The sequence below is a fragment of the Nilaparvata lugens genome, chromosome 8 (genome assembly GCF_014356525.2).
Source record: "Nilaparvata lugens isolate BPH chromosome 8, ASM1435652v1, whole genome shotgun sequence".
NCBI lineage: Eukaryota > Metazoa > Arthropoda > Insecta > Hemiptera > Delphacidae > Nilaparvata > Nilaparvata lugens.
The window spans coordinates 43,033,330-43,056,488 of NC_052511.1; the positions used below are offsets into that span (position 1 = coordinate 43,033,330).

Sequence of the window (23,159 nt, forward strand, 5' to 3'; positions counted from 1 at the left end):
TGTTCTCAGCTACTTGATAAAGATTCTATTTGCTTGGTCATCCCTTTTGAATTTTGATTTGAATTATTCCTTGATTTTATTTTCGATAAAACCCAAAATATAATATATATTTGTTCTATACTATAAGCTCGAAACAGTGCTTACTCATAAACTTTTTTTGCAATCAAAACACTATTCTACATTTGAACATAACAATAAGTTTTGAGAATATTTTTGACTACCAGAAAATATCACAATAGGAACAATAAATATTATTTTTCAATCTTTGATCTAACATAATCAAAAAATTATCTTTAGCTGTTCTTTGTACTCAGCTAATTCTAATCTCTTTGTCACCGAGGAAACCAGATAAACAAAAATGAACAGATGTTTTATTTTGAGGTTAGGTTTATTTATCTATCACCTGCGTTCATTTTATTTATGTGGATGACACATTGTTATTTGAAATGGAATCTAAAGAAGTTCGTGGAATATTGTTGAATAAACATTGTGGTGCACTTCAAGATCCCAACAAAAGAGAAAGGAAACAAGCATTAGAAAGAATTAGGAAAGAGTTAATGAGCAGTGAAGATGAGGACTTAATTTGCGAATTTGAAGGTATTCAGAAACACCTTTTAAGATCTTTACATGATGAATCAGAAGCTGTGAGAGAATGTGTTGTTTTACTGTTAACAGATATCTTGCAAAAAATGAAGTGTGTTGAGAGTGTTTTGGGAAACTTATTCCCTGAATTACGAGTAAGACTTGGTGGGTCAGAAATCAAAGAGCAGTCTGAGGAAGTAAGGCTACTGATGGTTACATTGCTTCGTGTAGTCATAGCCAAATATGATAAAGATGTTGCACCTTACTTGAATGATTACGTGGATATTCTGAAAAAGACTATTATTGACCCTTATCCAGATGTGAAGAAAGCAAGTTGTGAATGTGCAGCTGAATTGGGAAAGGCAATACCAATGGAGTTTCATTATCAATCTGAGTCATTGATCAAACCGATGCTACAAGCTTTGGGCCATCAACATTCCAGGATAAGAGTAGCAGTTATCAAAAGCTTAGGTGAGTTCTTGAAAAATGAAATTAGCCAGCTAGACTACTATTATGATGCTAGGTAGCGATATTCAAATTTCATTAGGTATCGTTACTATCCAAATATTTTGGACTACCAAGCTTATATTCCATTAATAGTGTTTTCAAAAGGTTCAACACTGATATATGTTTAGATGTTATTGTGTGTTCAATATACTCTGCTACAGTCTTTAGAACAAGGCCTCATGACACATCCTATTCAGCATCAATTGGTCAATTGCGACGCAGCGGTAAGAAGGTAATACATCTTAGTTTATGTATAAATTTATTTTTCTTTATCTAAGACCAGTGAACTGGATAGATGGTAGGCTATATGCTCATCAAAATGCTCATTTATTTAATAGAACGGATTTCTCTGCAGTCATATCTTGTCTCAGTTTTTTTAACCCTGCGGCATTCCAAAATTCACAGGGAGTGGAGAGGAAGCTGACCCACCTAAAGACACCACCTGTGCCTTCCCAAATTAGACTCCAAAATGGATGGAAGAGAATCCAAACCTCATAGTTTAGGAGTTTATTGATCAGGATGCTGTGATCAACTCAATCAAAGGCTCTGCTCAGGTTCACACAAATGGGCGACATCGTTTTGACCCACCTGTGACACAATTTGAGCGACATCGTCTTGACCCACCCGTGACACAATTAATCCAGCCCTGCTGGCCAAAGATATAGACATCAAGTATCATGCCCTCACAACAGTTAGGTTAACGATTACTAATTTTTTTTTAATTAATAAATTTACTGGTAAGTTTGATTATTTTGGTGGTGCGCTTTTGAGAACATATTTTTTATTGTGAACTTGTGGAAGATCGATGTTGAATTTGGTCCTTGAAGCAAAACCAAATCTTGAAACTGTTAAACATGTTATGCATTTGCATTTTAATATATTTCTCAATTTCATATTTTCAGGTGAAGTAATTCTCTATGGAAACAACTGCTCAATAAATGATGTAGCTCAGCCTCTAGCCGAACGCTCTTTTGATCAGAATGCCACAGTGCGCTTGACAATAGCTAGAATTGTTGGAATGTGGCTTTCAAAACTTCGAGACCGATATTCATATTTTCACAAATTAATTCCTCTAATGCTGACAAGGTATGTATAATCGAAATGTTGACTTTCTGACTAGTATTAGATCTTATAATACTATAATTACTTGGGTTAATTATTAAATCCTAATATTGTGATTACTAAGGGAATTAATTTAGAATTTATATTTCAACTTTGTTGATTTTCAAATATTAACTTTCTGATTACATATCTGATGGTGGTGGAAAAGTAGGTCTTTTTATTAACAAGTGGTTGTGATTGCAAATTTCAAATCAAATTCAACTTATTTCAAAAACAATACTAAACAATAATTATCGATGTAGTTTTTTTATCCATCATGGATATCCATTTCTACAATTGCACCTTTAATACTACAGTACACAAAAAGTCATTGTTTGTTTTTTATTATTGACGAAATGTTCATTCTTTGTTTATTTTCAGCCTCCTTGATGAAATCAAAGAACAAGCAGAAGAAGCATGGAGACTGTGGGAGGCGGCAGGGGAGCAATGGGTGCAAGAAAATGAAACTGATTTAAAAAATAAACTAGATTTCTTACCGGGAGAAATATCTTGGTATCCTAATGGAGGTGAGCTCATTTTTCTTTTAATTACCATGAAAAATACTATTATTTAAAAAACTGCTTGGAATTGTCAGAATAAATTATTAATAAAAATTTAGGTATTTGAAAAAGTTAAATTTGAATTTTTCAATGGAATGAAGTGGTTGTGACCATTTATTGTATTTTTATTTCATATTTAAAGTAATCGAAATATCATTCTTACTTCTATACCGAAGGAAAAACAATATTCTTAACATTTATTATTTTTAAAAATATTAGAATTATACGGTGATACATTATAAAAAATATATAATGACCCGGTTGAAGTGATCACATTTTTTTTTATTTACTATTGCTATCTAGTCATGAGACTAATGAGCAAATTTTATCGAACCTAATCTACTAAATAATAATAAAATACAGTGAAACTCTCACTAGAATCTCTTACTGCTAATGATAATATTATGTACTTAAATTTAATATACTATAAGGCATGATTTTATTGTTTCACTCAATCACTGCTCTGCTTTTCCACTTGAAACCACTTGCACTACATTAACTTAATTCAAATGGCTTCCTCCTTTTGATCCTCCGCACCAATCCTCCGTTGTCTAGCAGCTGGATTGCTTCGACGTTGTTGTGTTGGTGGAGCCGTGCTTCATGACTCTCTGCATACTGTTGAATCTCACAGGATACCAGGTCGACTCTCAGATCTCTATGGATGTCGCTGTTCCGCACATACCAAGGGGCATCAACGATGTTTCTGAGCACGTTGTTCTGGAATCGTTAAATGATGGCGATGTTAGTCGGTTTGGTGCAGCCCCACAGTTGGATACCATAGGTCCAGACAGGTTTGAAGATCTGTTTGTACAGGAGAACTTTGTTTGGTATTGAAAGTGATGTGTTTCTTCCAATAAGCCAGTAGAATTTCTTGTATTTTATGGTGAGCTCTTCTTTTTTCTTTTTGACATGCTCTTTCCAGCGAAGCTTAGCATCAAGAGTCATGCCGAGATATTTAGCAGAATTTGCATGTGGTATGTTGATATTATTTAAGCTGATTGGATGGTACTCATCAGCTCTCCTGTTGGTGAAGTTGACGTGAATTGACTTGCCCTCATTGAGTATCATCCTCCACTTTCTGGCCCAGTCCTGTATTTTGTTGACAGATCTCTGGAGCTTTTCTGTTGCAGTATGAACATCGCTGTCGACTGCTAGTAGGGCGGTGTCGTCTGCAAACGTGGCTGTGGTATTCTCCTCCAGATTAGGAATATCACTGTTAAAGAGAAGGTAAAGCACTGGCCCCAAGACACTTCCCTGTGGAATTCCTGCTTTTATCTCTCTCAGATCAGAATATGAATCTTCATACTTGACTCTGGATTATTATTTTTTTTTATTTTGTTATTATCAATTAACCTGATGAATGAGAGCCCGCGCATGGTTCTGGGGACACCCTCTGGCTCATCCTCCAAATCTACGTGGTTTATAAATTTTTTACATTATATTTTTCACATTTTACTACATATTTTTTATTACTCATTCTTAACATTAAACTCACCTTTTATATATTATTATTATTATTATTATTATTATTATTATTATTATTATTATTATTATTATCCCTTTTATAAGCACGCTCTTGCGGAAATATTTCAAAGAAGGGGCACTTTAATGCAACCTTCCTTTCATCTTTATAATACTGACTATTTTATGAACTTGCGCACAATACGTGCAGTGTCAAGGAGGACAGATTTTTGCATTCTCTTCAGCACCTCGTCTACCAAGTCAATACTTCGACATATTTCCACAACGACTTGAGTATCAGGCCATTGACTGTTATTACAATTGGAAGTACTCTCACTGTATTCAGCCCATACATTTCCTTCAGCTCAAATGATAGCTCTTGGTATTTTCTGATTTTCTCGCCTCTGGTCTTCTGAGCATTCTCATCTGAAGGTACAGCAATATCAATTATATAAGCCCTCTTCTCCAGCTGATCCAATACCAGGATGTCAGGCTTGTTGTGTACTACCCGCCTGTCTGTAATCATTTGGACATCCCAGTAGATCTTGACGTGATTGAACTCAACCAGAGGAGGAGGCTGATAGTATAGTAAGGGGGGACCTCTGCAATATTCCCAAACTTGATCTGCATCTCCAAGTGCACAATTTTTGCCACATTGTTATGACGCAACATATACTCTCTTGGGGCTAGCACTGAGCAGCCGGATACAATATGTGGATACTTTCTACTGCACTGGCACACATTCTGCATTTGTCACTTATGGTCCTGTCTCCCATTACATGCCTCCTATAAGCATTTGTTGCTATCACTTGATCTTGAATCGCCTGTACAAAGCCCTCAGTCTCTGGAAACAAACTTCCCACTGTCAGCCACATACAAGACAGCTCTTGGCTTATTGGCTCTGAATTAAGGTGCCCATAAAACCGTCCATATTATTATTATAATTATTATTATTATTATTATTCTCTTTTTCACGCAGTTGCGGATAGCTTATGCGAAGAGGGGCAAAATTTATGCAACCTCTTGGCATTATTTCTATTATTGATGGAGTATTTTACCAAATATGTTGGAGCGTTTGGCGTACTATGCGAGCTGTATCAAGCAGAACAGACTTCTGCATTTCCCTACCAGAGTTCTGAGACATCAATAGCCTTACAGCTCTCCACTGTTGAATTAAGAACCAGACCATTCACAGATATTACGATTGGGATATTCTAACATTATTGAGCCCATACATATCTTTGAGCTCAAATGCTAGCTCTTGATACTTCCTCAATTTCTCACCTCTTGTTCTTTGACAATTTTCATCTGCTGGTATGGCTACATCAAGTATCATGCCTTCACAACAGTTAGGTTAACGATTACTATTTTTTTAATTAATAAATTTTACTGGTAAGTTTGATTATTTTGGTGGTGCGCTTTTGAGAACATATTTTTTATTGTGAACTTGTGGAAGATCGATGTTGAATTTGGTCCTTGAAGCAAAACCAAATCTTGAAACTGTTAAACATGTTATGCATTTGCATTTTAATATATTTCTCAATTTCATATTTTCAGGTGAAGTAATTCTCTATGGAAACAACTGCTCAATAAATGATGTAGCTCAGCCTCTAGCCGAACGCTCTTTTGATCAGAATGCGACAGTGCGCTTGACAATAGCTAGAATTGTTGGAATGTGGCTTTCAAAACTTCGAGACCGATATTCATATTTTCACAAATTAATTCCTCTGATGCTGACTAGGTATGTATAGCTTAATCGAAAATTCTGATTTTCTGAATTAGGTATTTAATTAAATAGCAATTCGTTGTGATCGCAAATTTCAAATCAAATGTATTATTATATCAAAAACAATAAAAAACAATAATTATCAATTATGGATATCCATTTCTACAATATCATCTTTTACTACAGTACACAAAAAGTCATTGTTTGTTTTCTATTAATGACGAAATGTTCATTCTTTGTTTATTTTCAGCCTCCTTGATGAAATCAAAGAGCAAGCAGAAGAAGTATGGAGACTGTGGGAGGCGGCAGGGGAGCAATGGGTGCAAGAGAATGAAACTGATTTAAAAAATAAACTAGATTTCTTACCGGGAGAGATATCTTGGTATCCTAATGGAGGTGAGCTCATTTTCCTGTTAATTACCATGAAAAATACAATTATTTAAAATTATTTTTTGAATTGAATTGAACTGCTTGGAATTGTCAGAATAAATTATTAATAAAAATTTAGGTATTTAAAAAAAGTTAAATTTGAATTTTTCATTGGAATGAAGTGGTTATGACCATTTATTGTCTTTTTATTTAATATTTAAAGTAATCGAAATATCATTCTTACTTCTATACTGAAGGAAAAACAATATTCTTAACATTTATTATTTTTAAAAATATTAGAATTATACGGTGATACATTATAAAAAATATATAATGACCCGGTTGAAGTGATCACATTGCCGTCAGAATCATTATTTATTTGTTCTCGTATCTTAGGTTAGATTAGATTACGTAATTACTCAATTACGATGACTTACCGCGGTTAAGGCTAAAAAACTTTCTACTGGTGACATTTTTCAAAGTTTTTCGAATTGTATGATATCAAAATAAAATAGTTTTCTCAAGAAAACATTTTTTATTCGATCATTAATTTTTGAGGTATGAGCGCCTAAATTTAAAATTTTTGGGACAGAACATTTCAAATTCGGTAAGAGATAAATCCATGAAATTCAGAGGATGAATTCTCCACGGTATTGTAGATTGAATAAAACAGAAAAATCTCGAAAATATCAATTTTTGTGAAAGTTATTCAATTTACCCAAAATAATTATTAGTTGAGAGTTATTTTTGGTATTTTTTTGTAATTGAATAACTTTCTCAAAAAATGATATTTTTGAAAAATTCTTGATGTATTCAATCAACAATGCCATAAAGAATCCATCCTCTAATTTTCATGGATTCATCTCTCACAGAATTTGAAATGTTGTGTCCCAGAAATCTAAATCTTAGGCGCTCATATCTCAAAAAGTGATGATCGGAAAAAATTTTCCTGAGAAAACTTTCTCATTTTGATAGCTTGATAGTATACAAATCGAAAAACTATGAAAAATGTCTCCAGAAGAAAGTTTTTTCTAGCCTTTGCACAGCCTTAAATTTAATAGATGTTCATAAGTAAAGTACAGATTGTAATAGTATAGGTTGCTAGTACGTACAGCCGGGTGAATAAAATCTTGTCTTTCAAGTTTAAATTATTTTTGAAACATGATTTAATTTGAATTAATGAAACTATTAATTACTAAAACGCCATCAGTTAAGAAATTGAAATTATGACAGAATTAATATATTATTAGGTATCATGAAGTTATTACTTTTCATTAATTGTGATAAATTTTCATTATAAACGATAATTGTATGATTGCAGTGAGAAGACCAAATCTCGGTTGTAGAGAGCTTGTGCAGAGAGAAATGACGAAATTCATCCCTGGAATAATAAATGAGCTGACCGACTGGAAAGTGGATGTCAGAGTGAAGTCAGCACAGCTACTGTGCACCACCATCCAGCACGCTGAGCAGAGAATCACACAAAGTTTGGCCAAACTCTTCCCTCCCATGTACAAAGCGTTCTGCGACGAAGATAATCGAGTCTATGAAAACGTGAGTACAATATTCACACAACTGAATATTTAATGAATTGAACACTATTCAAAGATGATTAAGAAATTTTCCTTCTTCTTCTTCTTCTTTTTCTTCTTATTTCCAGGATTAAGCGTACACACCTGTTCCGGTTTCAAAGGATATAACTACTTATCTTATCATACATAGTCTGTATAATAAGTAACCGGACTGACCTCAGGAAATTTTTTATGGGCAAAATATGTACAATTTTTCATTAGATATCTTCAAAGTAGTCCCTATTGGAGTCGATAACACGCTGATACCGGAACGCTCCCTGGAAGTCGGCAACCTCTATGCTGTCTAGAGCCCTCGTCGTAGCACGTTGAACGTTTTCCAGAGTCCCGAACCGCGTCCCCTTAAGTTGTCTCTTGATCTTGGGGAACAAAAAGAAGTCCGGTGGTGCCATATCCGGGCTGTAAGGAGGATGTGGCAACGTTACCCTCGACTGTTTGGCCAACTGCTCGGTGACGAGCAGGCAGGTGTGCGACGGAGCATTGTCGTGATGGAGGATCCACGAATCGGCAATCCGACGGACTCGATGAACCCGGGCGGTTAGTCGACGGAGCACCTCTCTGTAGTACTGGTCAGTACTATTTGGCCAATTTGGCCAGTACTACAGAGAGGTGCTCCGTCGACTTTATTTAGAGGTGCTCCTGTATTTTCAGAGGTCTGCCAATATCCCTCCTAAGGTCTATAAAATAATTTTTCCGTGATGAATAAAATCACAATAATTATGTTGTCTCTTCTACTTTGATCTTTTATTATCATAATTGTGTAAACATTTTCATTGGAAAAATTAAGCATTAAATAGAAGGCTACATTATTATTGTGTTTTCATTTAATAATAAAATATTTTCTATTTATTTATTAGTAAAGCAATCACTTATCATTCAATTGATATTGAGAGAGGAAAAACATGCAACTCATTTTTATCCCTCTCACAAATTCAGACTAATGAGGTTTATCCATTCGAGGTTTTTTCGAAATGAGGTTTATTCATTTTTATTATGAAAAATATGTCCAAAAATATTTGTACTGGAGATTGAGAATTCAAAGTTTGAAATTGATAATATTCAAATTAAGTCTGGATACAATCACGTTATTCATATTGAATACTTTGATGATGCTTAGGACGTGGTTCAGTACAAGTCGGTAAAACGATCCAACAATGGTTGCATGAAGAACTTTCAAGAAGACCACAGAATAGTATAGTGTATCATTAATTGAACATCCAGAGGTCTTCTTTCTTTAGGTGCGTCATCTATAGTGACGTATAAAACATGTGAATCACTATAGTGAGGTCCACGTTATAATGGCAGTATTTTATTATCTTTTGTGTTGCTATCCTTGTCTATCATTCGACAAAACACATACCACTATCGTTTTCTAGCTCCACAACGTTGCCAAATCCGTTTTTAACAATGTAGAAATATAGAAAATCAAGGCAGACAAACGGCAACGCTATTCTCCTATCTTTATCTATGCCATTATAACGTGGACCTCACTATATCTTGTTTTCTGTTTTTTTTCTTCTTTTTTTTGCTGAATGCATTGCCTGCACAAACCCCATGTTTGTGCTTGAATAATGGTAGAGAAGGTGATAATAATGATGAAGATGTTTTGGCCTTCCGGGTCCGAACCAATATTAGCTATTTTGAAGCTTACAACTCTTTCAAGCACGCTACATATGGGAACAATACTAGCTTCCACTAACTGTTGCAGAAACACGGAATTGGAAGTGCCATGTACATTTGAGTTCCGGACTTTTCAACTCAGCATTCCCGCGGCAGATAGTGGAAACTATTGTCGTTGTGTGCAGGCTGCTTTTGTGAAGAGAGGTCAAGACTGTCTGCTAGTAAAGTAACAGCTGCACTAACATACACCTTTACATCGCAAAAACACGTTGGGACAAGAATGTAGAGACTTAAAATTCAAATTCAAATTTATTTATTCCATACTCATAAATACATATACATAAATCAAACAAAGCTCAACATGACAATACAATCCAACCAAAGTGTAATAATAATAAACGGTAAGTGAAAAAACCACTGACATAAGATGACTCTTGTTCGCCAGTGGGAGTAGGAGATGAAATTATAATACGCTTAACCTGATTTAAATTGATTTAGCACAGAAGTAATTATTTATACAGAATAGTAAATTATGAAACGAAGAATCGAAACAAAATTCACAGCAAAAAAAAATAAAAATTCTCTCGAGTAACTTAATATACTATATAACTATGGTAATCTCTTATTTATAGATATAGTGATCCATGAATACAGTGTAAACAGGGTATATAGAACGCATTTAATGGTAAATGGGAAGAGGGAAAAATCATAATAATTCTTATAAAAACCCCAAAAAAATATTTAAATTGAAAATAAAAAATTCTGGCAAATCGTAATACCCATACGAAAAAAATCACAAAACATTCAAATTGGAATAAAAATTCTGGCAAATCGTAATACTTATACGAAAAAAAAACACAAAATATTCAAATTGAAATAAAAATCTTGACAAATAGCAATTCCTATACGAAAAAAATCACAAAATATTCAAATAAAAATAAAAAATTCTGGCGAATCCAATCTCTTATGTTATTAGGGACAGTTTTGATACATGGAAATTCAATGAGATCTGAAAAATCCTTTAAAAAACGTTTAAAGTTGAAATAAAATGAGAAATCTTCAATTATTTCAGGTGAAACGAGAATTAAGAGATTTAAAATACTGGTAAAGTTGAAATAAAATAATAAATTGTCAACTATTTCAGGTGAAAAGATCGGCAGAACTAATCGGTTACTTTGTGCCAGTCGATGTGTACTGCAGTCAGATTCTACCCTCCTTGGAAGAAACGACCAGCACTGGCAATCTGGGCATTCTGGCTTCGGCAGTGCAGTACTCTCCTGCCGGAAGTATTGAAACTGAACTTGCAAATATAACTAAAATATTGAATAGCGATGATTGCTGCTTCACTGTGAGAGTGAGTAACTATTAGAAATGTATTGCTTTGAAATCAACCTCTTTACTGTTCTTTTTTATATGAAAAAAAAGGATTTTGTTTGAAATCGAATTTTCACCATGAATATAATTTTCAAATGAACCTAATATACTTGGTGTATATGTTTAGTTTATTTATATTTTTGAGAGAAAGATTCTTCGCAGAATTTTTTGAAGGAGTCTTGCAACATGGCATGCCCATCTGATCAGTGTGACCATACATGTACAAATCACAATTTTTTGGTGTGATGTAAAATTGGTTCACTAGAATGGAATATTATGCTGAATGATGTACAAGGAATAAGTATATTATCATCATCATCATCATCATTCACGATGGAGTGTGGTGCAGAAGAAAAAAATCGTGATCTGTACATGTATGGTTCTTATCCGAGTAGGTAAGCTCAGCTGATGCAAGAGCTGATGAGTCATTTCCACCTAAGAAGATAAAGTCTCACAACGTGGAAGGTAGAAAACCTCCTGGTAGGCCAAGGCTGAGGTGGATGGATGCAGTTGCCGGAGATGCAAGAGTTGTTGGGGTCAGGAATTGGAGGCGTGCTGCCATGGATAGAGTAGAATGGAGGCAAATGTTAGAGGAGGCCAAGATTCGCTTTGGATTGTCGAGTGCTGATGATGCTGATGATAATATACTCATTTATTGTGCATCATTTGGCATAATTCAATTTACATTACAAAAAATGAACCTTTCTTACTTATAAATTAAGCGCATATTTAATCCTTCCATTCTGTCAGGGTCAACAGAAAGGGTCTTCAGGTGTACAGAAATTTACAAATTTCAGGATTATACGTTTTTCAGGAATTTTCAAGTCATTATCAGAAAATATCCATCAGAGTAAAATTAATTTATAAAATAGGTTAAAATGTCAATTTCTCATTTATGAATTTATCGTTGCTCTCAGTTCGTAGTCGAATCGATTAGAAAATATCCACATTATTTCAAAATGGTTATCACTAATCCGCATTTTCGAATCAGTGATAAAGTTCGTTACTTAAAGTAAACATTTACATTGACTTATGTTCTATACAATTCAAATCCTACTCCTAATAGTCCAATTCAACCGAGTATCTTCTACAGTAGAATTTCTCTACTCTAACACTGTGGACTATACATCAATTCCAAAATAAAAATGCATATTAAATAATTATGATCATAGTCCAGTCAAGGAAAGGTTATAGAGGGAAAAGTTTGGAAGACAATTTTTGACCCCGCAGTTCTGTTTAGGGTAGTAAGGAGGTAAACATATCAAAAGTCCCCACCCCTACCCCTTGTTCTAAGGGGGTGAGGGTCTATAAGCTCATAATCAGCATGGATTTTTCTCATCGATTTTTAAAAAGTTATGAGCAAAAATAGGAAAAAATTGGAGGAAACGTGTTTTTTCAAAAATGTCACATCTTTAAGAGCGGATATCTCGAAAACTAGAAAAGATATTAGTCCAGTCAAATGGTCGTTTTTCAGGAAACAGCCCCGAAAGAATTTTTCTCGACGGTTCTATATGTATTTTGGGGCACTGAATTCGAATCTGAAATTTGCTGACACGCCAGAGGGCGGCTTTACCCCCAAAACCCCCGAAACCCCCAAAATTTCGGACTTTTTCCAATTTTCCCATTTTTTCTCGTGACACTTGAGTTTCTCAAGAAAAATCATTCCCGACAAAATTAAATAAAATAAGATTTTCAATTAATTGAGTGGTCGCGCAGGATTCTACCATCTTTGGTTCTGGAGCTACGAATTTTCAAAAAAGAGGTATTTTTAAAGGTGTTTTCAAAATTATGCAAACCTACCATTTCTACCCTATACAACATGGATATTTTTCTAGTATAGATGAAAAATCATACATCACGTGAAAGAACAATTCATTATGAACAGGATTCCTTAGAAATTTACCACTTTTTCGATTTTTCATTTGAAGTGTTTCACAAGATACGCAAATATACTTTAAATATACGAGACTGTAGAAATGATTAACGTAACAAAAGTTTTTTCGCATATTCAAGTTGCGTATCTTGTGAAAACACTTCAGTTAAAAAATCGAAAAAGTAGTCAAGGTTGTAGAGAATTTTCTCCTCTTTCCGCTCTCATAGATCGTTTTCCTGATTTTTGTACCGTTCAAAAGTTACAGCTGATTGAAAAAATGATAATTTTCATTTTCTAATTTTTTCTGCGATTCTACTGTTATTCAAGAGTCTCTAAAACGAGTAAGATACACGATAGAAACTTGCGATTGGTCTCAAATGAAAAAGAATTACATGTTCTATAAGCTACGTTGCCTTAAACCCATCTTGCATGACTGTTTATTATCGAAAAACTGTCGAGACTGTGAAAATGAGGAAAATATCGCAAATTTCTTGATTTTTTTAATCAAACGTATCTTACCTCACGATTATAGTTTTACAAAATTCATTTACCTCACATGAAAGAGTAGATTCTATTTTTCTTACCAAATTTCAATTATGATACATGATTTTAAACCGCCTTGACGAGCTGAGAAGAATGAGCTGTAGCACGAGGAGATCTGATCATTCTGTCAAAAGTTATAAGTGTTTAAAGTTTTGATCCTTGACGTATCCTCATGACGTACCCCCCACTAGTAAATACTGAAATCAAATGTTTCTAACGGGTGATTCTCATAGAAAATAGCCCTCGTGAGATGATTTCAGCCGAAATAGGTATTTTTTTGCTAGGAAGGCCTTGAAAAGGTATTATAATGAAAAATTTGTATTTTGGCTGTAGGACATGATTTTCTATTTTTGGGTATATACCCCCTCCCACCACTACTAAATTCGAAAATTTCTAAGGAATCCTGTTCATAATGAATTGTTCTTTCACGTGATGTATGTTTTTTCATCTATACTAGAAAAATATCCATGTTGTATAGGGTAGAAGTGGTAGGTTTGCATAATTTTGAAAACCCCTTATAAATCCCATTTTTTTTGAAAATTCATTGCTCCGGAACTAAGGATGGTAGAATCCTGCGCGACCACTCAATTTATTGGAAATCTCATTCTCTTTCATTTTGTCGGGAATGATTTTTCTTGAGAAACTCAAGGTTCACGAGAAAAAATGAGAAAATTGGAAAAAGTCCGAAATTTTGGGAGTTTTTGGGGGTTTTGGGGGTGAAGCCGCCCTCTGGCGTGTCAGCAAATTTCAGATTCGAATTCAGAGCCCCAAAATACATATAGAACCGTCGAGAAAAATTCTTTCGGGGCTGTTTCCTGAAAAACGACCATTTGACTGGACTAATATAGAAAAAAGTTGTGAGATGAATAGTGTAGGAAATTATGTAAGCTTTGTAAAGAACAGTTATGTCCATAAGATACATAGTTTTCGTGTTATATGCGAGAAACCAAAAAATGGTACCTTTGAACCACCCCCACCCCTTTAGCACAAGGGGTTTACCTGCTTACCTCCTTACTACCCTAAACAGAACTGCGGGGTCAAAAATTTTCTTCCAAACTTTTCCATCTATACCATCTTTTGAGCATTCATTGCCTGGACTATGTAATGTTCTGTGGTGTGCATGTCTGATATCCTGTAATATTAATAAGTTCATTGTAATTTTATCACGTTATAAATCTGTATAGTAGATTTTATAATTTTGACAGGCCAGTGAACATCATCAGATACTTTATTTAGTTGGTGCCTTATTGAAGAACTGTGCTGAAACCTGCTACAAGGATGAAGCAGTCAGACAGAATCTGTTCAATGTGCTCGTGTCCGTTCAAGCGTTATCAAAATCTAAAACAACTGATGAAATTGTCAAAGGTGAGTTATTTCTTCCAATCTTTATGTTTTTGTAATTATTTAAACATTAAAATTTGTATTCTCTGTCGAACTTATATTCCATTTTTCTCAATTAGATTATGCACAATTATACATATGCATATATGTAGTACATTGCACTACACAAACATCTGTGTACGGAAGTTAATTTGTAACATTATGGTCCTATTGAACTTAATTGACCAATTTTCAGAAACCTTCAATTTCAAAGAATTTTGTGATAGAAGAAAACAAGTAAGAATGTCAGACTTCATACTTCAGACTCAAGACTTCATTGAGAAAGGAATTCTTCATACTGATAATATGTTGTAGTTCAACTACATATTTGATGAGTTTTAGATGCGTTCACTAGAACCGAATTGGACAAGGCAGGTTAATCCCCAACTAAGGGCCTTTTCAAGAAATTCAATCATTACATTTTTAATTATTACTAAACAAAAATCCAAATTAAATGTTGCAAATCACCCCGAAGACTTCTGATACTGCAAATATTGACAACAGGGTAAACAGCTAGATGGAAATTCAATGAGCGCTATTATTCATCGGACCAGCTATTCAATGAGTTTGACGTGATGGATCCAAGACAGCTTTACTCCAAGGAGATACTATGCAGATTAAACAAGAACCCAACAACATTTCAAACCAGAAACCACAACCGCAACACCAGATACAGGAATCTTCTCATCACCAATGCTGCAAGGAAGGCAATATACCATGGACATTTCAACCATTTAGCACCAAAATTATATAAACTACCTCCTGCAAAGTTTAAACAGATTAATCATCCTAGAAAGTTCAAAATAATAGTACACAATTGGATGATGAGCAAAGGAAGACAAAACATAGAAAATATTATTTCAAACAACAACTAACCACCTAATGACTTACTAAACACTATAACTAATTACTGATCCGCACACAAAAAAAAAAAGCAAGCAAAACCTACTCTAGAACATGGTAGGCCATAGTGGAGTAGGTCAATTTCCACACAGAAAACACTAAACATGTAGAGGACACATTAAAATAAATTTTTATTGTAACTAACTATTGTATGTAATTGTAAACTATTTAATATTTTATATAATTATTGATGTAGTAGTTTTAGTTTTTTGGGAAATAAACCATTTATTTATTCAAAAATTATTTGTCAGCCCGGGAATTGAACCCAATACCTCCTAATTGCCAGTCAGGAAAGCTTACCCTTACACCAAACTGACAATCTCTGGATAGCAGCGCTCATTTTATACGAAGCCATAGCAGCCAGCCATTCTACAGATGGAAATTACTGAGATATTGCATTAATTCAAATTCTAATGAATAAATAATAATTATTAAACAAACATCCAAACTAAACGCTGCAAATCACCCCGAAGACTTCTGCTACTGCAGATATTGACAAGAGGGTAAACAGCTAGATGGAAATTCAATTTACGTATTTTTGTACTTTTAAGTGATTTTTCAATATATTATGTATTGTTTATGTGAATTATTTTGAGGCAATATGCTTTAATTTAATTTAAGCGTTTTCAAGCATTTTCAGAGTCGACAGAGCAGGAATCTCTCTAATTGGCTTATCGGGTTGGCGCCTGAAATAAACACTTGATATAACGCTTAATATTATCTTCATTAGCTAGTACTAGCTAATATTAGCTTATTATCTTCAATCTGTATTTATTACTTATATTTGGATTACTTTCAATTACTTCCTCATAATTTTCTTATGCATTTGTAAATTGCATGTATTGTATCTCTTTATTTTTTAGTAACTTGCCTAATACGATTGTAAATTGTAGTAAATACTGTTTTGGGCTTAATGCTTGTAGACTTCTTTGTTCTGTAATAAATAAATAAATAAATATGGTCTGGCTTTAAGGAATCAATTAATGGTCATCTATTGAAGTTAAACGATCGATCTGAAACGGTTCCAGTGGACGGGAGCTCTCAAAATCTTGGGGGGAAATCAAGGGACGGAGCCCTGCTAAGGGCTCAGTCATCAACTTAAATTATTCATACATTCGAAGTACATAAAGCACGATAATAATGTTCTGTCCATATAAAATAATTTTAATATTTTTAGCTTTATTCATGAAAATAATATATGTAATGATACAATATTGCAATATCATGTTTTTTTCTGATTTGGCCCATTTGTATGCTTCTTTCAGACCTGTTCACAAAACTGAATCAATGTGGAGAAAACAAAGATGAAAATCCAGTCGTGAAATGTTGCACATCCAAATTATTGCAACGTTTACAAGTAACAATGGATAATTGGACAGCTCACAGTCCTCAGCTATCCGTATTCGAATTACTATTTGCAGATTATGGTATGTAATTTTCATTTACAGTTCAGTTTTTAAGAAAGGACTCGATTTTTGTAATCCCTTTGTAATTGAATTGAATTGAAACTGCCCAATCCACAATACTAATTAATTAGAGTTACCACAGGTCGTGCTTTTATGTTGATACCAGCAGTGAAAGATGTGTTGCTATTTAAACGAAGTAATTTACCTGTAACACCATTTACCTGTAGAACGAATGTGTTAGTATGGTCAATTAAATTCAAATTTATTTTGTCAAATTGAAAACAATACAATGTTTTTATTAGTTTTTCATAGAAAGGAATATTCTTCAAGTGCGTAGGCCTCCATTGTTCAATTCATTTTTGAAAGGCTTCAGCAAACAAAAGTTAAATGTAATTATTCTTATCATTCTCAAAAGACACTTTTGTTCTATTGATTATTTCTTTTAGAAATATGGTTAACGAACTATTATCTTCTTCATACATTATTGAAACCATGAAAATAACTATTTCTTTGTATAATATAAACATGATTTTCTTTAAAACATCTCACTAAAATTCTGAATTGATCCCCTACGTCCAGATTTACCTGTTTTTTCTGTATGCCACAATCCCTTCAGTTGAGATAAGTAATGCACGATTTTTCCTTCCAGTTGACGGTATTTCCGAGGAACCAACACTGGTTTTGTCTATGTTGAGCCAGGGCGTTGGAGAGAATATGGACCCTGAGGTGGTGCTAAGAGTATTGTGGACAATACTGAAATGTTTACAAACTGAAACGTTTATCTCCAACTTCAAGGAAAACGATTTGTTCTTCAGGGAAATTATGACAGGTAGACTATTCAATTTTCATTTTCTTAGTAGATAAAATGACTCAAAATGTATGCTCAGCTGAGAACAAAATCTGGGAAGAGTCATAGGACCACGTTGGCACTTGCCTGTAGCTGCTCACACCACAGAATAGATACAGAATGGAAACTAGCAATCAAACGCCTATTCAACCAATGCTTTTTACATGGCGCAAATACTAGACACGTCACGTGACTGCCAATCTCGTTAGAAAGTTCCAATCCTGGTCTTTTCATTGGCTCGCGGCAGTGAACGAGATCAATTGATCCGGATCTGTAAAGTGATCCGAACCTTCCATATATACTATTACAATGCGGAACTTCCTAACAAGATGGCGGATTTTTGTGCCAGGGTACTAGCCGAGTTTCAATACTCTATGTATACTGTGCTCACACTGACCACCAGCAAGTGCACGCGTTCCTATGGCATTCCTAAGTGTGAGTGTTCCTATGGCTCTTTCCAGATTTTGTTTCTCATCTGCGCGCTTGGTCATGTATAATCTCACGTGCACTTGCACATATGTGCATACTATGTGATGTTACCCTTATATAAAATTCATTCGCTTATCATAATTCCACTTTGATTAATGATTGGAGTTGGGTGGATTATTTTATTCATTTATTGGTGCTCATAGGCACCAATCTTGGTACAAATATCACATACCATTTATTCATTTAGCGTATGGCAGATACACAACAAATATATAGCTCATGAGTCTCAAATGCCTAGATATACACTGTATATTTCTAAATTATTTTATATGTTGTGTAGTTTTTGGTCAGGAGAGCATAAATTTGTCTGACCGCCATTATTTGCTGGTTCATTCAGCGTTAACCAATGTGCACCATTGAGGCGAACTAGCGCTACACACATTTAAGTTAAAAATCTGATTGCTGGAACAATTTTGAGGTTAAAAAAGGTTAAAAATCAATTTTAAATTTTCACAGAAAATTTTTTTTTAATCATCTCCACCATTAGAAATGCCTATAAAAATTGTAATTTATCACAACATAAAAACAATCCAAATATAGAATATCACATACCATTATCACTGTGATACAAACACAGTACCATTTGGAATTGGTTATGTATTTTCAAATTTAAATAACATCTTGTTTGGTACAATACAGCCTGAGGAATGTCTACCAAATGGAAAATTGAATTTCAATACTCAAACTATTAATAAAAATACCATCACAACCTATTAAAATATGGTTAATGATATATCTATCTACATTAACATGGTACAGCAGTTTTGCAATGAATTTCACAAAAATGTATATTTTCTTCAGTCTTAACTGTGTAGTATCTCTGATACTGTGTGATGTCAGTTTGGTTTGGTTTACGGCTGTAATACAAATTCTACCATCGATATAATAATAAATATCAACAATGATTGATAATTAATTATATTCATTATGTGAATAATTCATAGTTTCCCTAAACTTTCTTTTCTCTTTAAATCAGAAATTTCTATTATATTTTCAGATATTCTTGTGAAACGACTGGTTTGGAAAGCAGGCAGATCAGCCGAGGCTCTACGTATAGCAGCAGCCGCTTGTTTTGATCAGGGATTGAAAAGTATGCTGGCCAATACTTCGATCAAAATCGACCGAGATTTACTCGACCTGTTCCTTCCACACATTCTCAGCCTAATTGAAGATCAAGCCGAGAAGACGCGAATCTTTACATGCGATGCGCTGACTACCTTACTAATGGGAGCTAAATCCCAACAGACTCTGACCACTGAAGATGTTAACAAATTGATAACAGGTAAGTGATAGCATAGATAAAATATATCATAAGAAGATATCCCATGGTGTAGGGCATTTATGTTCCAAATTTCACTGTTAACTGAAACCGATAGTCCTAGTAGTTCTTTTTCGTGAAGCTATGTGACGTTGGTACTCTCATAAGGTGCCGTTCTTACACTCTCATCCGGCCAAAACGGTTATAATAGATAGAAGTCGACAGTCGGCTAACAAAACATTGGCTTGAAATTTGGAGCATAAACGACCTATACCATGGGATATCTTGAAGAAAATAAAGCTTGGATAATAATAGAAAAATGATTATTTTTGTCAATGCTCGTATAATACTCTTGACAACTAATAAATACATTTTTACATCTTGGATAGTATTTTTTTGAAAGATTTATTCAAGTTGTGTGCTAATTGACTATTAAGTAGATTTTTTTGCTCAAGGCGAAGCCCACATGAGCTCCAGGCTTGTGCGTAGGTAATGAGATAAATGATAATGAAATTGATTCATTCATTTGTACTAGCATTCATCATAGAAATGATTGGAAGAGGGACAAAATAGAAAACATCAAACTATTTTAAATTAAGATGTTTCCGATAAAATGAATATTTCCAAAATTGTAAACAAGCATTATGTTAATTTGGACAGGGTGATAAATGTTTGCTATAAAAGAGTATTGTTTGTTCCTAGACTATTATGAGTATTTGTGCACCAATAGATGGAAGAAGAAAATTGAAATTAATTTTTTTAAAAATATTATTGACTTTTGTATAAAAAATTACATTTTTAGTGACATAATTATTGAAAATTAATTTATTTGCAGTTGTTATGAAAAGACTGGATGATGTTAGCAACCAAGTGCGTACAAGAACACTCTCAGTAATCAATATGATTCACACACCTCCAAATGCAGTTCCTTGCAGTGAAAATGTCAACAGTCTCTTATATTCAACACTACTGGTGCATTTAGACGATCCCGATGAGAAGTTCCGTTTGCTTGTTTTAGGTAAGTAATAGTTTTGACTCAACAAATGTTGTAGTCACTCTTATTGAAGCTTATATTAAAATTTTACAAAAACTCCACTAGTCTTTGATGAACTCAACTGGATTTAACATATTAAGCAAAGGTTATCTTTCATGAACTATCTCTTTACATTACTTTAAATATTATTTCATCAAAAAAATCAATTCTTATTTACAGTTCGAATTTATTGATGCAAATGTAATAGAAATCTTATTCAAAGCAATTACAATTTGAATCTCTCATTGAAGGTTTAGCCTACTAAAGCCGTGCATTGACCTTGCTTCCATTTATTGAATTTAGTTTATCAAGGTTGGCCTTCTAAAGCTAAATTTCTCAAGGTTATCTCTCATACTGAATTCGGGTTTCTCAACTCATGAACTTAGTTCAGCATCATGAAACGGAATTTATCAAGACTATCACTCAAGAACTCATTAATTTCGATTTAATAATATCTGTAAAGTTATGATTTCAATTGTTTATGGCTGGTTGAACATGTTCTAACAAGTGTTTTGCATTTCAGATACATTGAAAATAATTGGCAAACTGGATGCGAAAGGAATTCTTGAAAAATTATCCTTGGACACTTTCAGAGATAAACAGATTAGCAAAGAGTTGCATGATTATTTGAAGATCGATTGCGCAAATACTTAGCGCATCTCCCAACTAAGCAGACTAGAAAAGCTTTACAAAAAATATAGATCTAGTTCTAGAATAAAGTTTTTTACCATTGAAGATCTTCTATCGGGGATAAAACTATTGTTTATATTCGTCTATTCAATTTTCCATTAAGCAATATTATTTGATAATTACACTGAGTTTGTTTTAAACATTGAATAAACTCATAAAAAACATAAGTTTTGTTCCTTTGCTCCGATATCTGTAATATTAATAATTTTATTATTATTATTAATTATAGCTTTACTCGTCAAATTATAATAGATCATAAAAATATCATCAACTTACGTATTTGGAATATGGATATTCGAAATGAATACTTGGAAATATTATAAACAATATTTTATTACATCAATCCAGTATGGCAAGCTCATGTATAAAATGTTGTAATGCAAACAACATACTTTTAATACTTTTTATCAAAACATCATAAAAATACTACAGAATCTTAAAAAAATATTTGATATAATTATTGAGGTGAAGTATAATATAATATTATGATGATCCTTATAAGGATGATGGCACATTTGGTTAATGATGGAACAATCGGATGTTGGTGTGAACCAATGTGATTTTGTGTTCGTTGCAGGCTTTGATCACATCAGCGTCGTTGGTTGACCCGGAAGGACTAGCAATGTATTTTACTCCACTCTGAAATAAATAGAAAAGTTGATAAAAATAGAAATAGAGATATTGCATTGAAGAGAAATAACTAAACTTTTGTATTCTTACTTCTAAATAGAAGTAAAATTGTAAAGTAAACTCACTAAATTATTAATAACTAAAATTTAAGGTTCACTTTTATAATATTACTTCTAACAGTAGGCTATTATGTACTTTTAAGATAACAGAAGTACATATAATAATAATAATAATATCGAGGAGTTCAAGTCTGCTGTCAGTTTTCAGGTCGCACCTGATCAATATAAGGCCCTCTGACATGACCTAACGACTACTATTGTAAAAATCTGGTGTGGCGCACTCGCACAACTTCCCTTGCCGTTATTAGAATTGATCACCTGACGCTAGTGTTCACGCGCATCACAAGTCTACTTATAAACAGAGATCTAAGCCAGCTGGTGACAGGACAATAACGCTGGAGATATACGAGGTCTGATATCTCTTCATAGTGAATGATTTAATAGAATCAACAGTTTGCAATTGGATAATCACATTTTCTCGAATTTCAAGCTTATTTTCAATTTTAGGTGAAAATGTTACTGAACATTAATTGTAGAGATTTTCATGCTCAATCTTTTCCACTTGATTTTTTTTTTTTTTGTTTAGTTTGTATCTAAAGCCTGATAATTGGGAATCTAAAATCAAACTTTGCATAGATGGGGCAGAGCTCCTGAAATTTTTACAGATATGGGACTTGTGGCAGTTGATAGAGCTTATCAATGACTATTTTAGGTATAAATTTGATCAAAATCGTTGGAGCCGTTTTCGAGAAAATCGCGAAAACCCCTGTTTTTGACAACATTTTCGCCATTTTATCCGCCATCTTCAATTCCATTTGATCGAAATTGCCCGTGTCGGATCCATATATTGTAAGGATCTTAAGTTCCAAATTTCAAGTCATTCCGTTAATTGGGAGATGAGATATCGTGTATACAGACGCACATACACTCATACACATGCACACATACAGACCAATACCCAAAAACCACTTTTTTGGACCTTGAAACGTATAGAAATTTGGAAATTGGGGTACCTTAATTTTTTTCGGAAAGCAATACTTTCCTTACCTATGGTAATAGGGCAAGGAAAGTAAAAAATACTATTGTGAAGGTCAACAAAGTGAATCATAAAGTTAAGCTATTTATCAATAGTTGGAGATAGGTTGAAACCTTGGAATAA

General features: G+C 33.7%; 2 protein-coding genes across 3 annotated transcripts in view; one reads left to right on the forward strand and one right to left on the reverse strand.

Annotated features, from left to right (window-relative positions):
- The first annotated feature begins 14 nt into the window (after positions 1-14).
- LOC111051170 (dynein assembly factor 5, axonemal) lies at positions 15-21,478 on the forward strand. 2 transcript variants are annotated; one of them, XM_022337604.2, is made up of 11 exons: positions 15-1,053; positions 5,769-5,952; positions 6,188-6,333; positions 7,628-7,860; positions 10,660-10,869; positions 14,511-14,670; positions 16,854-17,015; positions 17,644-17,823; positions 19,328-19,612; positions 20,424-20,606; positions 21,145-21,478. In XM_022337604.2, the coding sequence occupies exons 1-11, from the start codon at positions 447-449 to the stop codon at positions 21,273-21,275; spliced, it is 2,481 nt and encodes an 826-aa protein (XP_022193296.2). In that variant the 5' UTR covers positions 15-446; the 3' UTR covers positions 21,276-21,478. The 2 variants fall into 2 exon arrangements, with proteins under 2 accessions (XP_022193296.2, XP_039290747.1); XM_039434813.1 differs by lacking the exons at positions 5,769-5,952; positions 6,188-6,333 and adding exons at positions 1,992-2,175; positions 2,572-2,717 and having other exon boundaries at positions 165-1,053.
- A 148-nt stretch (positions 21,479-21,626) lies between these two features.
- LOC111051171 (bifunctional purine biosynthesis protein ATIC) overlaps positions 21,627-23,159 on the reverse strand; it is a 33,579-nt gene continuing 32,046 nt past the window's right edge. Inside the window, 1 exon segment of the mRNA XM_039434815.1 lies at positions 21,627-21,950. Coding sequence (XP_039290749.1) covers positions 21,831-21,950 — 120 coding nt within the window. The 3' untranslated portion in view covers positions 21,627-21,830.

Bases quoted from the DNA above. Each gene is read 5' to 3' on its own strand.
- LOC111051170 (XM_022337604.2), top strand. From the start codon at position 447: ATGGAATCTAAAGAAGTTCGTGGAATATTGTTGAATAAACATTGTGGT. The intron at 6,334-7,627 runs GTGAGCTCATTT...GTATGATTGCAG, and splicing joins ATCTTGGTATCCTAATGGAG to TGAGAAGACCAAATCTCGGT. The intron at 19,613-20,423 runs GTAAGTGATAGC...ATTTATTTGCAG, and splicing joins TGTTAACAAATTGATAACAG to TTGTTATGAAAAGACTGGAT.